Source organism: Pteronotus mesoamericanus, unplaced genomic scaffold, assembly GCF_021234165.1.
Source record: "Pteronotus mesoamericanus isolate MK-2021 breed Mesoamerican mustached bat unplaced genomic scaffold, CSHL_Meso_final scaffold_85, whole genome shotgun sequence".
Classification (NCBI taxonomy): domain Eukaryota; kingdom Metazoa; phylum Chordata; class Mammalia; order Chiroptera; family Mormoopidae; genus Pteronotus; species Pteronotus mesoamericanus.
The window spans coordinates 19,370,112-19,386,654 of record NW_026555329.1 but is presented as its reverse complement, the minus strand read 5'-3'; the positions used below and the strand labels follow the sequence as shown (position 1 = coordinate 19,386,654).

General features: G+C 42.2%; 1 protein-coding gene across 1 annotated transcript; it reads left to right on the top strand.

The window, feature by feature from the left end:
* The first annotated feature begins 32 nt into the window (after positions 1 to 32).
* PEG10 (paternally expressed 10) lies at positions 33 to 12,117 on the top strand. The gene is given in 3 exon segments (XM_054563981.1): positions 33 to 261; positions 6,401 to 7,566; positions 7,569 to 12,117. Coding segments are annotated over 3 exon segments (2,340 nt in total). The 5' UTR covers positions 33 to 256; the 3' UTR covers positions 8,738 to 12,117.
* Positions 12,118 to 16,543: the final 4,426 nt, after the last annotated feature.

Below are 16,543 nucleotides of genomic sequence, written 5' to 3'. Positions count from 1 at the left end.
TAAGGCTCCCAGTCGGTGCTCTGGGTACACGCGCTTCAACTTCGGTTGGTGTGTGTCGAAGAAACCTGACTGCGACCTGGGAGAACATCGGAGAAGGTCCACTGGAGAGGGTCCACCGAGCCTCGCGAAAGGTCCGCTGAGCGGGCTCGCAACCGGAGCCACTCCGGGCTGCGGAGCACCCAGCGGAGCCCACGCCTGGCACAGGTGTGGGACCCCATCCTTCCTGTCTTCGCAGAGGAGTCCTCGCGTGGTGAGTATGCGGTGAGGACGGTTTTTGTTTTTGGTTTTTTTGGTTTTTCTTTTTTTAAGATCACATTCAATCCCTGTTCTTATCAGGAGCTGCAAGAGATGGAGTAGCACCCTGAACGTCTCCATGCAAACCTTGTCACGCCTTCACGGCTGCACCCCAAATCGGAGTGGGGAAACCAAGCCTTCAGGGCTTTGATTTACAGGACGTAAGTCCAGATACGGGCTATGGACAGATATGAGCTGCGGACACACATGAGCTGCAGACGGACATGAACTACAGTCCAATTTGGAATTTGCTCTTCAAATGCGCTACAAAGTGGTTTGCGCTACAAACTAATTGGCGCCTCTCGCACTACATACTGATAAGCGCTTCAATTGCGCTACAGAGTGATGGGCGCTTCAGTGCGCTACGAACGAGTAGGACTGCGGCGATATATAAGCTGCAGACTGATTTGCGCTTTAAAATTTGAGCTACAAAATCTGAGCTGCAGGAGATTAGCACTACAAAAATGGTATGATTGCACTATAACTGCTTCATTCCGCTACCTGGCACGGGAACTGCAGAGGTACATGAGCTGCAGAACAATTTATAACCTCAAATGTGCTACAAAGTAATAACAGATGCAGAGTTATCCAAACTGCGCTATTGGACGCTACAAAGAAACGAGCTGTAGAGGGATATGAGCTGCAGAGTAAAATTACTCTGTCTTCTTAGAGGGGGACTCCACCCTTTGTCTCTAACATACCTTTTTTTTGGAATGGCTCCCACTACGTTTTTCTGCAGGACGGTTCTCTGCATGCTGGTGATGGTAGACAAAATGGAGCCCCGGGCAAAAATTAGTGTTTAATATTCTGCCCACACCATTCCTGCTATAGCAATGGAGTGGAGGGGCCCTAACTTGAGAGTAAAAGAGAATATTTCGTGGTGGCAGAGCGGGCTGCCTTTCCTAGTTGCACTTGATTGAAGTGGCGGTGTAGTTGTAGTGGTGGCGCGAATCAGCGTCCAGCAACAGTTTGTGGAAACTGTTGGTTTGCATGCATGGGGCGGGGGGTGGGGGGGGATTGGATCTGGAGGGATTGCTCTTGTTGCATGAAATGAATCTGGCTGTTGGAGGCTGGTAGGAGGGGCTTGAGGAGGGGGGATCCTGGGAGAGGCGTGCAGCCAGTCTCAGACCTGCCCCGCCCATTCTAGCACGCCTTCTCTGCAGTATCTGCTCAGAGCGGGCTTAGCGCCTCCCAGCGCCTCCTTCAAGCGCGCCTCCTCTGCAGCGCGCCTTCCCAGAACGCGCCTTCCTAGAGCGCGCCTTCTAGACCCTGCCTTCCCAGACACAGACTCGCTCTGGCCCGCCTCCTCCCAGGCGGCTTGCCCAGACGCTGCATCTCTCTGGGCCCGCATCCTCCGAGGCCTCTCGCCCAGGCCCCGCCTCTCTCTGAGCCCGCCTGTCTCTGAGCCTGGCTCTCTGAGGCTGCTCCCCGAGACCGCACCCGTCCAAAGCTTGGCCCCTCCCTGAGCCCGCCTCCTCTGAGGTGGCTCCCCAAGGCCACGCCTGTCCAAAGCTTGGCCCCGCCCCGAGCCAGCCTTCTCTGAGTTGGCCTACGGCCCCGCCTCTCTCCGAGCTCCTTGCGCCTGCGCAGTGTGAACTGCCCCCCCCCCCCGCATCAAGCCCAGGTTTGTGCCCGCGCGCGCTTTCGCTACCTGAGACTGGCTGCACAGTCCCGCCCTCCTGCGGTTTCCCTGTGCACCAGTTTTGCGTTTTGTCCACAAGTGTCTGATAAATATAAGAATAATAAACAATTAACAATAGTAATAATTATACCTGGAATTAATTAGCACTTTCTATAAGTGCTTTGCATGTTACATAGCATAATCCCACAATTTAAAATCCTGATAGTGAGTTGTAAAGGATGCATCTAAACTGGTATGACTAGCAACTAAAGGCAATCCGGCTAATTTTTTTTTTTACTACAAATGAAAAATAAAATGTTTTAAATACTTTAACATTTAAGGTTGGGGGTGTGTGTGTAACACTACTGGACCTTTATGGTGGTACCTATTGGAATCCCATGCCGTGGTGGATACAAAGTAAGGAACAACTTGAACTGTTTCACGGGAGTTTTAAATGGCTTATTGGTACTGCTGGCTTGGCCTCTGAGCAAGGATGAGGTGTTTATCTGTGTGCCTATGAAGCTAGATTTTTTCCCTTGGAACTCTAGGGTATTAGCCCTGGCTAACTTGCCTACATGTTTATTAATAGTGCCTGGTATAAGGTAGGCACTCATTAAATATGTGTTAAGTAACCAGAGTAAATTGTTTTTTTTGGTGTTTTACTTGGTGTCCGAGGTTTTTTTCTGGTGTCTTCCTCCTGGCTCTTTACCTTTATGCATTGCTTGCCTTATCTCTCACATTTGACAGGGTCTTTTTTTAAAAAAGTATGCATTTTTAAACTATTTTAATGTAAGCTGTAATTATAATACAAAACAACTAAATTTAAAATACTCCAAATAATTAACATTAAAAAAATAAAAACCAAAAAAGCTAATTATTTACATTTGGGGCAAGTGGATTATTTAATGGTACGTAACTGTCATATTTAAAATTTTTGTAGTGTAACATAAAGTGGTTACATTTACAAAATATAAATTGAGAGGTTTAACTGACATTATTAAACACCTTTATAAAACAAATTCATACTTTACTGCCAGTGAGATGTACCATGTTTACATTTCCAAATGAAAAAATTTAAAAACATGGTTTTATATATTATGAGCCAAATCTTTGTTGTGGGGGGCTATTGGAGGCTATGGCTCCCTCAAATCTGTCATAGCCCACTCACCCCCCGCAAGTATACAAATGTGCTTATAATAATTACAGCTTTTGGTAAGTCCCCAGGCCTCTTTTACCCACCTTGGTACCCTGACCACCCCCCCTCGGATATCCTGTACCTGCATTTTAAAGAAGTTCAAAACAGTGGTAAGAACATGTGCATATTAATGAATTTGCATTTTACAAATAGTGTACATAGTACTCAAAAAGAAATTTGAACATTTGAAAATATAAAACAATTAAGAATTGCTTAATAAAGTATCATTTCCTAATGGAATGTTTAATGTACAGTGGTTTTTGGCTACTATTGCTCTTTGGTGTGTTTGGGGAATAGAAATTTTTAGAGGTCACCCTGATGAGCCAATGATTAAATAAATGTATGTATTTAATTCCTAAATAGACTAACACTGAACTCTTTCTTTTTCCTTATATAGAATTGGCATCTGTCCCAAGTGACTTAGCTTTATGCTGGGTGTCCTTACAGATTTTAGCAAAGGGGCCTCTTAACCCCCACCTCCTGAGTCCAGCCCCTACTAAGAGGGGCATGTAAGGATCTATAGTTCTGTAATTTCAAACAGAGTCACAAAGCTCCTGTTGCCTTGTTAACCTGTGCTCCAGTTGCTGTTAAAAATATTTAAAAACTACTTACGTTGAGAGTTAACTTTCCTGTCCACTACTCAATCACTTTTAATGGTTAAAGTACTGTGAGCTGGACATTTATCTCTTTTTAGAATTTAGAGTCCGATTCCAAAATTACAGTTCCTGGAGGTGGGGGCCAGAGGCCTGATATTAGTAAAGGTCAGGTTCAAACTGCTGACCTTGCAGGCCAAATAAGGCCCTGAATTTGACCAGCGCTGGATTAAAAAAATTTTAAAGAATTAAAAGAATTTAATGTATTTTGGAAGAGGGGGCATGCATCCCCAAGTTGCATAGTTGCAGCCCCTCCCAGTTGTCTAAATTTCAGTGTCTTCTCTTTTATATCACTTCCTGTCTACCGAAAGCATTTGAATTTTAAACCCCTATTGATCTTCTGTTCCCCTAAACAATTCAGTGATTATTTGCTAATTTCTTAATGTGTTGTTATTTCTAACCTATCACTGTGTTTTGCAGATGGTTAAAACTGTCAGACCTGAGCCTCAATAAAGCCCACCCCACTGACTGTGATTGACGTGCAGGTTAACCTTCCTGACCTGGGTCAGGTTGCACCAGGCCTTTTCAGAAGTCTTATGTGTTTTCAAAGAATTAATGCTTAGGTGACAGAAATGGCACCTGGGTCACCTGACCTGTGCTAATTAAGTTTTTAATGGGACAGTAACACTTTCTATTCATTACATTTAATAAATAAAAACTGTGTTATTCTGTGACTATATTCTAGGTGTCACCAGTAAAGTTGTTTTTAAGGAATTGGAACTGAAACTAAATGTCAAACTATGTGTGTTAATTTGCATCTTCTAATTTTCTAAACTTGAGTATTTTATCTTCAATGAATGTCAATTATTCATTGTTTTTGTAGCCTAATTTTTAAAGTGATTGAACAGAAAGTTTAAAGTATTAATATGACATGGTAAATCTATACCTTAAGGATTCTGCTTGCTGTATTGCCCCTCCTTAGGGAGGCCACACCAACATCACAGGGCATAGGGAAAATAGCTGTGTGTGTTGCAACTGGGGCAAGGGAGGGTCCTAAAGGACTAGGAGGGGTCTTAGGAAGAAAGGAGGAAGGGGTATTTCTCCATCGCCAGAAACAGAGCTGTAGTTTACAGGTATATTTGATTGCTACCACCTTTTTTTTTTAATGTGTATTTTCCTATTATTTGAAAATAGTAGCTATTTTTCACCTAACTTCTCCGAATAATACATGTTTATCTTTTTTGTTTTATTTTATGTAATTAATTTGGTATCCATTTTTACCTTTATGGGTCAGAGAAGAACAGAACTGCCGAGTTAAAATGTAGTGAATAGGCAGTCTGCCTGCTTTATACATACTGTTTCTAAACTTTTGAGCACTTTCCTAGAGTTTTCCCAAAAAAGAGAATATGATGCTCATTAAAAAAGTCATTGAAAAGTTAAAGTAAATTACTGTAAAAACATTTATTTAAACCTGTATTCAGGTAGTATTAATTGTATGTGATTTATTATCACTGTACCCATAATTAGGACACTTAATCTCTTCTCTTCCATATTCCCAGCCCCATACCACTCACCCCTAGGAGCTTATCTTTATTCTACTATAAATTACAAATTTTCAGGTGGGGCTACACTGACACATCTCATTTATAAAGCAGGGATTGCAAACTAGTGACCTGCAGGTCAAACGAGACCCTGGATTTGTTTGACTAACACAGTATTAAAATATCTGTAGGTGAGAAATACATGCCCAAGTTGCCATAGTTGCAGCCCCTCCCTGTTTCAATCCTAACCTCTTTACACATAAATTTATTTTTCTGTTTTCTTATTAATAACTTTATTAATATCAGCTAATAATTATTGAAAACCCACTGTGTGCTTTCTTTTCTACTTAATAACTATTAATAACAGCCAACAGTTATTGAAAACACACTATGTCCTTTATCTGCATTATTTAAATAGATCCTTATTATAAGTTTTGAGATGTACTATTATTGGGCTTCTGCCAGTGTCCCATTTTATATATATATATATATATATATATATATATATATATATATAGCCCAGCTTCTCCTAGGAGATTGCAACTACTTTTTGTAGATTGCCTACATGGTAGGTAGGAAAACTGATATACACATGTTGCTGCTCAGTGCCATTTCTGTCCCATAGAGAATTCTCTCTGGCAAATCAAATTATAGTCAGAAAAGTAGCTGAGACAGTCCTGCGGGTTTTGTGGCATTTTTTTGTTTTGTTTTGTTTTGTTTTGCTCCCTGTTGGCTGGAGTATTATGTGTTATTCAGGTAACAATTATCATTTCGGCTTTGTTTTTTGTGATTGATTTGGCAGCCATCTTTACCTTGAAAGTTTCTTGCCCAGCTCCCTGGATTCAAAACTACTTGTTTGGAGAGTCTCAGCATTCTTTTATAGTCAGTAGAGTTGAGCAGTGTACTGTTGATACAGTTATTGTTGAATCATAATGAACAGGTGACTTTTGAGAAGGTAAACTCATTTGGACATCAAAAAGAGGGTGCTTTTTATTATCTATTGTCTCCTTGTAGGAGTTTTGTTTATTAACTATTATATAAGCAAGTAAAGAGATACTTTAAATACCTGAGTTTTAGTAGATACTTTAAATGCTAAAATCTTCTTTGTATTGTGCTGCTTTGACATGTTGAATTATGCTTTTATCCTCATTTACAGAAACAAAAAGCTTTTGAAAACAAAAAGAAGAAAGGGTGGAAGAGGAGGCCAGGATCCAGGCCTCCATCCCAACAGCATTGAAGCTACACCTGGGAGGTCCCCTCCCACACCAGCTCTCACCCTGGGGCCCGACTGCCCACCTCCTCCTCCTCCTCCTCCCCCCAACGACCCCTCCTCCCCACCGAGCTGCTGTGAGTCAGACCAGTACATCCCCACCCTGGCCGAACGCGGGCGGGAGGATCTCTCTGAAGAGATCAACAACCTTAGAGAGAAGGTCATGAGGCAGTCCGAGGAGAACAACAACCTGCAGAACCAGGTGCAGAAGCTCACAGAGGAGAACTCAAACCTTCGTGAGCAAGTGGAGCCCACCCCTCAGGATGAGGAGGATGACCTCGAACTCCATGGCGCTGCGGCCGCTGCGGCCCCACCCCCTCCCGAGGAGGAAGAGTGCCCAGAAGATCTTCCCGAGAAGTTCGATGGCAACCCAGACATGCTGGCTCCTTTCATGTCCCAGTGCCAGCTCTTCATGGAGAAGAGCACCAGAGATTTCTCAGCTGATCGCGTCCGCGTCTGCTTCGTGACAAGCATGATGACTGGCCGTGCCGCCCGCTGGGCATCCGCGAAGCTGGAGCGAGCCCATTACCTGATGCACAACTATCCAGCCTTCATGACCGAGATGAAGCATGTCTTTGAAGACCCCCAGAGGCGAGAGGCAGCCAAACGCAAGATCAGACGTCTGCGCCAAGGCATGGGGTCAGTCATTGATTATTCCAATGCTTTCCAGATGATTGCCCAGGACCTGGACTGGAATGAGCCGGCGCTGATTGACCAGTACCATGAGGGTCTCAGCGACCACATTCAGGCTGAGCTCTCGCGTGTCGAAGTCGCCAAGACACTGTCCGCGCTGATCGGCCAGTGCATCCACATCGAGAGAAGGCTGGCCAGGGCGGCCGCGACCCGCAAGCCGCGCTCCCCGCCGCGGGCGCTGGTGCTACCTCGCATCTCCAACCACCACCAGGTGGACCCCACCGAGCCCGTGGGAGGTGCGCGCATGCGCCTGAGCCAGGAAGAAAAAGAAAGACGCAGAAAGCTGAACCTCTGTCTCTACTGCGGAAATGGAGGTCACTACGCCGACAACTGTCCTGCCAAGGCCTCAAAGGCTTCGCCGGCGGGAAACTCCCCGGCCCCGCTGTAGAGGGACCTTCAGCGACCGGGCCGGAAATAATAAGGTCCCCACCAGATGATGCTTCATCTCACTTTCAAGTGATGCTCCAGATTCATCTTCCGGGCAGACACACCCTGTTCGTCCGAGCCATGATTGACTCTGGTGCCTCTGGCAACTTCATTGATCACGAATATGTTGCCCAGAATGCAATTCCTCTAAGGATCAAGGACTGGCCAATACTTGTGGAAGCGATTGATGGACGTCCCATAGCATCGGGCCCCGTTGTCCACGAAACCCATGACCTGGTTGTTGACTTGGGAGAACACCGTGAAGTGCTGTCCTTTGATGTGACTCAGTCTCCATTCTTCCCGGTCGTCCTGGGGGTGCGCTGGCTGAGCACACACGATCCCAACATCACCTGGAGCACTCGGTCGATCGTCTTTGATTCTGAATACTGCCGATACCACTGCCGGATGTATTCTCCAATTCCACCCATTCTCCCACCACCAGCACAGCCGTCCTTTTACTACCCAGTTGACGGATACAGAGTTTACCAGCCAGTGAGGTATTACTATGTCCAGAATGTGTATACTCCAGTTGATGAAAACGTCTACCCCGATCACCGCCTGGTAGACCCCGCCATCGAAATGATACCTGGAGCACACAGCATTCCCAGCGGACATGTGTACTCTCTGTCCGAACCTGAAATGGCAGCTCTGCGTGATTTCGTGGCCAGACATGTGAAAGATGGGCTGATCACGCCAACAATCGCACCTAACGGAGCCCAGGTGCTCCAGGTGAAAAGAGGGTGGAAGCTGCAGGTTTCTTACGACTGCCGAGCTCCCAACAGTTTCACCATCCAGAACCAGTATCCTCGACTCTCGATTCCAAATCTGGATGACCAAGCTCACCTGGCGGCGTACGCTGAATACATACCTCAGATCCCTGGCTACCCCACGTACCCTGCGTATGGCACGTACCCGACCTACCCGGTCGGATTCGCCTGGTACCCAGTGGGACGGGATGGACATGGACGCCCGCTCTATGTCCCTGTGATGATCACCTGGAATCCTCATTGGTACCGCCAGCCTCCGGTACCCCAGTACCCGCCGCCGCAGCCGCCGCCGCCCCCGCCGCCGCCGCCGCCGCCGCCGTCCTACAGTCCCATGTAAATACTGTCATGTCCTTCGGGATCTCTGCCCTCCAGATGTTTTCCTGTGCAGCTTCTCAGTCAGTGACTGTGTGCCCAGCTGGGCTGCTGTATCCTCAGGCCAGCCTGAGGTGTGGTCCTCGGAAACGGCTGCAGGTCAGGGCCACCCCGCACTGGCACACACCCTGAAAGCACCCAACGACCGCCGCCATTTTCTGGGAGCGACCGAAATTGGACTAACAAATTCTCTCTCAGTTTTCCACCTTAACTGCCAATCTAAAATTCATAACAAGTTTACTTCCCAGTAAATCTTAGAAGTCTGGAGTAATATTTACAGAGAAGCTGATGCAAACGCAGGAGATGCTGTTTTCTGTATGGAGGGGGAGACAAGGAGGAGGAGAACATGACTTTTCTTGCAGTTTCGGTACTCACAGCGCTGGAGGACCGACGCCTTATTAATAAGGAAGCCACAGTTGGTGCAGTGTGAAACGGCTTCCGTGATCTTTTTGCTGCACCCTTAGAAACTTCCCCATCTTCAAACTTTTCTTTCATGGTTCTGTTTGTTCTCAAGGAGCAGCAGCCCGGCAGGTTCTCTCAGGAGCAGGCAAAGTCCCTGCAACGGATACACCTCAGGCTTGAGAAGGAAGCACCCTTTCAGACAGACTCTTGCATGTTGAGTGTGCCTTCACATCCTGGTGCGAATCACGTGTACCCAAGAACTCTGGTTTTGTTACAACTCCTTACCATCAGGTCAGCAGTGGCTTCCACAAAATGTTAAACCTGGTAACCAGAAACTGTTGGTGGCTCCAAGTGTACTAGATGTTTGTGAAACCTGTCAATCATGAGGGCTAACAAGTAGCAAATCAATCACTGGAAGCCTTGGGAGCATCTATCCACATCTCTGCCTCCTTATGCACCTGGGCATTTCATCATCCGACCCCTCACTAAACTGTAGCATCAGGATGCTGAGGGAAGGGAAATGGTTTTAGCACCCACACTCTTATACCTGGAAGGGGTGTCTTTGAAGAAGAGAAGTTGGGGCACTGGATACAGTCTTGGAAGATACGGACTTCAGTGAGCTTCAAATCCAGCTGCCAATGAATGAAAGGCCTCAGAAAGCAACTCAAATGACTCAGACTGAAAGCAACAGACAACACAAGTGTTGTCCTCAGTCCAGTGACATCATCTGGTGTCTTCTGGATGCTTTGTGCTAACCCGGGACTGCCTGACTTCCTTTAGCCTGGTCCCTTGCTACTACCTTGAACTGTTTGTCTAACCTTTCTTTCTGTTTAATTCTTTGCTACTGCCGTTAACTCTGCTGCAGGATTTGTGTCATCTTTCCTGCCTGGTTGCTGAGACTCCATTTTCCTGCCACGCGCAGAGAAGAAAGAAGCAGGCTTCAAGGAGCATGTGTTTCAACACAAAATCTCCAATTGCCAAAACACAGTTTAAGCAGTAGAAACCAACATGGTATATATTTTAAATTGCCTATCAGGGAGAGGAGTCTTAACGGTGAAGTTTCATTTTTCCTGAACATCATCCTTCACATCCTCACTATCATTCACCCTTATTCTTGCATGTTTAAATACTTTAATGTTTTAGCTCTAGCTTAGTGGTGTCCTTTAATACTGTTTTAAAGTGGTGACTGCTCAAAAATTATTTCCATTGAATTACAAAGTACTATCCAATTCTTATTGTGTTAGAGTTAAGCTAATTAAAATTGGTAAGTAATGTAGTATAAAATATTTCTTTACTGTGAACTTCTCTTACAAACACTGTGAATGAGAGGCTCCTCAGAACTGGAGTTTTGTATAATAGTTCATCCTGTTCATCTTCAGTCTTCTCTTTTAACATCATATATAAGTTCAATTTTATCAGTTAGGCCTTTAGAAGTCACACAACAAATATGCACATTCAAAGAAGATACCTGATTGGCTATTTAACCCAAAACAACATTTTTTTTTTCTTTTTCAATGGAATCAGAAAATTTGTCAGTCACTCATGTGTTTTAGAGTACGTGATTATTCTTTAAATGGTGCATTTGTGCTTCTGGACTATTTTGAAGCGTCATTTCAGTTTACCTCAGATACTGATCCATCCTCCATATATTTGAATTCAAGTTGTGTTGTGTCAAATTTACAGTTGTCAATTGATCTTCAAGCTGCAGGAGGCCTAGAAGTAGGTCATTGTCTGCAGCCGCAGCATGTGCACACGGACATTTGCCATCACTGCAAGCAAGTCTGGAGATGCTGGCTGGCGACAACAGTCAGGGGGAGTTCGGTGGTGTGGGTTAACAACTCGCGGAGGAAGTCCCTGACACACAAGTGGCTGTTTAGTAAAGCTTGTGAAAAATTTTTGGCAGTGTGTACAATGCCCTATTGCTATATATACTATCTATACATGTAGGTGTTAAGGATAAGTAATCTCAAATTTATTGTTTTATATCAGAATTTTATTATGTTCCCTTTCAATTGATTTGTTGCTATTGATCAAATTTATGTTAATTGGATACTTTAAATTTTTTTGGCATTTTCCAACTGAAATGCCTTTTTTCATAAGAAAGGAAAGAACAAAGTAATTAAATCTAAAGAAGTTACAAAGGGAGCGGAATAAAAACATAAAGGAGATAAAAAAATCAATACCAGAATTATTAAACAAAGCCAATAGTCAACCCTGTGAAACAAATTGGCAAAATTGATTGACTTTTGGCACAAATTTGCAGTGTTAATTTAAAAATCAAGGAAGAAGTTATGAGCTCCCATTTCTTTTTTTAGGCAAACTTGGAGAGAACTAGCTAATGTCATCATGCTAGGATACTGAAGAAGTTTACATACATCTCTGAAGGGTCGATTTAGTTTGAGCAATGAGGTATTTGTATTAGATGCTGAAAAATGAATTAGTTTGATTAAATCATGTGAGGTAGAAGAGTGTACTAGCAGGTGCATAAAATAAGAAGGGTACATCAATATTATGCAGTCTGGATTTCTGTTTAAGTTTGCAGGTACCTCTTAGACTCCTGAATTGATCCAGTTGTCATCCACCACAGACATCTAACATCAGATTGAATTTCGTGATTGGCAACAGAGAATACTGCTGGAAAAGATCTGGGCAGAAATGGAGAACCATCAGCAGAAATGAAAAGCTGGGTGGGAACTACACAACATTTTCATCTAAAGAAAGTGCACATCTTGTGGGGCTGAGAGTTCTTTGTTGCTTAAGATTGTAGAATGATATCGAATTGGTCTGTGGAAAATTGCATTGTTTTTATTTCTTTATTAATCAGTTTAAGTAATAGGGGATATAGATCATCATAAGTAATTTTAGGGTGGGAGGGATTATTAAGTAATCTTTAATGGGTGGGATTAAACAGCATGATTATATATTAGATATCTCTAAGTAGACATGTATGCTTAGTTGTGATCATTTACCTTGTGATTGCTACCCTTAAAATTTTTAATCAAACTTGGAGGGAACTGCAGGGAGATGAACCTGTTTAAGGTGACTTGAACATGGATAAAACTTTTGTTGGATAAAGTCCAAAGGTGATTGGATAGATCATTTAATGTAACTTGAACATGGATAAAACCTTACTTGGATAAAGTCCAAAGGTGACTGGATAGATCATTTAATAAAGGCTCTTTGCCCTGGGTATTAACTCTAGGGATCATATTGTGAGCAAAGACTTTAGAGAGTTACTGAGTGGATAGATACACTTTGAGAAATTGTTGCTGAAGTGACATTGATAATGATGAATGGTGATGAATATTCATGGAACTTCTATGAAAATGATGAATAAGAAATGAAAATGATGAATGAGAAACGTTGCTCCCATCAGTGGCCCTCCTCTTTCCCCCTGCCTCTTCTCCTTACCCCTGCCTCTTCTACCTATATCTCTCCCCTTCTGCATTATTATTGCTGTATTCTCATTATATTTCTCTCAAATTACTAATATTGCATTCATGTTATAATAAATTCAATTAATAAAGATTTAGTGGTTAAGTGCAAATTGTGTCCTGATCTTTTGAGCGTCCACCACGATCAAGAGAACAGAATGGGGGAGTAGACAAGATGGGGGAGTTGGAGTTGGGACGTGCAGAGGAGAGGGAGTGGACAGGGTGGGAAATTTGAGGGGTGGGGGAGTTAACAGAGTAGGGAGTAGTGGGGAAGGGGGAAGGAATATGGAGGAATGAGGAGGGTGGTACAGTAAGGAAAGAGTCCAGAGGACGGGGTAGGGGCTGGGAAGAGGGTGTGGAGTGTGGAGTTGGGGGTAAATTTGGAAATGGGGGGAGTGGACTAAAGAATACATTCATCAAGCAAGCCAGTATCAATTCTCCATAATACTCCAGGAAATCAACTAAATTATTGCAGCTGCAAAACTTGTGTAAGATAGTCACAATTAATAGTGACTATTGATATTATATAAAAAAATAAAGCTGCAAAGCTTGAATACAAAATAAAGCCACACAATATATTCTATTCACCTACATAAAATTTATTACCAATTTTACTTGGAATACTTGAGATTTATTAACTGAAAATCAGGAAAACATTAGGACAAAAAGGAAGACAGCAAATGAAGTCAAGTAGTCATGTGTGGGAAATTAACAAAGATGTTTTTAATACAATTAACACATCAGAGTGATTGTGAAAGTAATCTGAATAAAACTGACAAATGAGGTTTGGGAGGCATACATCCTATCAGATTTTCAAAACATGACATTAGAGTTGTAAAATAATAGGTTGCATGTAGAAAACCTGAACAAAATTAATAGTGGTAATCAGTTCAATACATACAAATTGAACCATTAGGCTGTACATCTTAAACTTACACAGTGATACATGTCAATTAGGTCCCACTAAAACAGGAACCCCGCCCCCCCCCGAGGTTGCCAGCCCATTTCCACCCCAACCCAACCCCACAAAAAAGCCAAACAAAAAACCCTGAAAAGGGGACTCCTAATGGTGTGTCAGTTTTGCAGGGTTGCTGGGTTCGTATGACACGGTGGCTACATAAACGGATTTATTGAGGATACATGGTGTATGGTGCTAAATGGAAAGATTTGGAGTAATAGGAAAACAACTAAAAACTCCCTGGAGCAGGGCGCTCTGAATCGGTGTCCACCCAACCCACAGTTCACAGACTTCCATGGAGGGCGGTGTGGTGGGAGGGGCTGGAGAAGCTGGGAGGGGCGCGCAATCAAACGCCTCTCAAATGCCTGCTTGGCAAGTTATTTATTTAAACCGTGGGCTGTAAAAGCTAGTAATCAAATCACTCTGAAAGGAAATTGAAATATATTCATCCCCGTTTTTTATACCTAGTGTCCTCCCCATCCTGACCCCCCACTCCTCCCCATAAATTACATTGTTAAACAAAACTTCAGGGAAACAATAAAAGTTGCTGTGGCTCAGGACTGTATTACGCGGCTAGTCCAGAACATGAAACTCAACTATATAAAATAATAGTGATATTTGTTGAGACCCATACCAGTTTTACAAAAAAAAGTGGCTTCCCAAAGGGATATCAACAAGTCCATTTATAGATGCAGAAATCACTTAAAGAACCTCCTTTTATCCAGTGTAGTCCATGCCAGTCATTACCAAAACAATTGTTTAAAATGAGGACCACACTATATTAACTTAAAACACATAAATGTACATATATTTGTCAATCTTGAAAGAGGCTTGTTTCACTGATTGGAGCTCTGAGTCACTGTTCTTGAATAAATTATATCAGTAACACAAAATAAGTCACACGGCAATGGGAAAATACAGAACTTTTAAAAACACATTAAAGCAATTAAATATTAGCACGGGAGAGAATCACTTTTGATCCTTACCACAAAAAATATGTGAATGAATTCCGGATAAATCAAGAACTACAAGAAAGAAGAGCTTAACGATGGGGAGGGTAAACAGAGTATTCAGGGAAAAATAATAGCAATCAAAACCAAGAAAAATGGTTTTGAATTCATAATGAAGGTGCACAAAAAGAATGAGGAAATATTTGAGGCATACCTATAAAATATGTGTGAACGTACTTAGTACCCAAGCATCTAGTATTTTCCCAGAGAAATTAAATACCCAACCCCCACCCTTTATCCCCTTTCTGGCTTCTTTGAATGTATGTAGGGAGAAATCTGGATGGATAAATAAGAAATAAGAAATAAATAACTAGCTGGATGGCTAGATGACAGATAGATGGATGGATAGATAGATAAATCAATAAATGTGTGTGTTCAATTGCTGTCTTTAATGTGCCAGAGAGTAAGTAAATATCCAATCCCACGCCCTTTATGCTTTTTCTGGCTTCTTTGAATATATGTAGAGATAAATCTGTATGGATAATTAATTAAGTGAGTGAACAAATAAATGGATAGATGGATGGACGAACAGATGGGTGAACAGATAGGTAAATGAATAAATGTGTATGCATGTGTTAAATAATTTGATTTCTTCTAATGTGCTGGACACTAGATTAAAGGTTGGGGCACACAATGCTGGGCACAGACCTTACACTGGTATACCTAATGCAGTTGAAGGAGGAGCACCCAATGATTCTCCAGCCAGGTATCCCAGCTTTCTAGTCCAAATGCCCAAGTCATTTAGGAAGAAACATTATTACATCATCACTGAGTGCAGGAAAAGAATCTTAATTTTTGGCATTTGAGTTTTTTCTAGAATACATTTGAGTTCTTGAATGTCTATTTTTATTAGTGTTTGAGAATTCAAAAGGATCAACAAGAGAAAGAGAGACTAGATGGTTCTTTCCTCCCAAATTAACCTCCAAAGGTTGACACTTTTAGCATACTGTAAAGCTCCCTTGTTCTATTCCCAGATAATCCCTAGAGATAGTTGACACATTACATTAGGAATCCTGTTTCCTGGTAACTCAAAATAATTCATAAAATGACATTTGACTCAAGACAATGTTCCTAAAGAGAGAGCAAGTAAACCTCTGGAAAATCATTAATTACTGTCTTGTGTCTGGTCTTATAGTCCTTCCACAAGCAAATCACTGAATTAAAATTATCACCTGCCTAACTTGTACCATTGGCTAGTTCTTCTCAGAAGTCCACGTCACAAGTCAAGAGAGAAATAGTTAGGTGTTGTATCCTGACACAACGTCTCCTGAAAATTCATTATAAATGAAATTCTTTTTAAAAAATAATAAAAACATATTCTTCCTATTTTTAAGAGTTTTCATTATTATTTATATCTCATTTACATGAATCTGATGTTAGAATATGTCTAGTAAAGTACTTTACGACAATATTCTATCTTCTTTTGCCTAAATTGATTTCAAACCTATGTATTGCTCATTTTTATAACTTTGAGTCATCTGAGTATCACCCCAAATTTTATCACTGACTGCACTTCTTTAGATTAATTGCAGTAGGGGGATGGTATTTTACTAGCTTTAGGACCACAAAATTGGTATATCAAATTACCCTGTCAGCCCAACACTGAAATAGTGCCCCATCCTGAGAACTAGACGTAAGCCTTGTTACTAAGTATTAACATCCAGTGTTGGGTTTGGGAGAGTGTTCGCTAATCATTTCTCTTTTGAACCTACTTGAGAAGACACACAGGAAGTTGGATGTGAACTAAAGTGTGGTTCTTTTCTGTTTTAAATTATTTTTTTAAATTGAGATATAATTGACATTAATTTCAGGTATACAGCATAATGATTGTATATATACATTAATGTATATATGATCACAGATCTAATTAACATCCATCACCATTCATACTTATAAAATTTTTTTCTTGTGATGACAGCTTTTAAGGTTGACTTACAAATTTTTAAGTGTAGAACGCAATACTATAA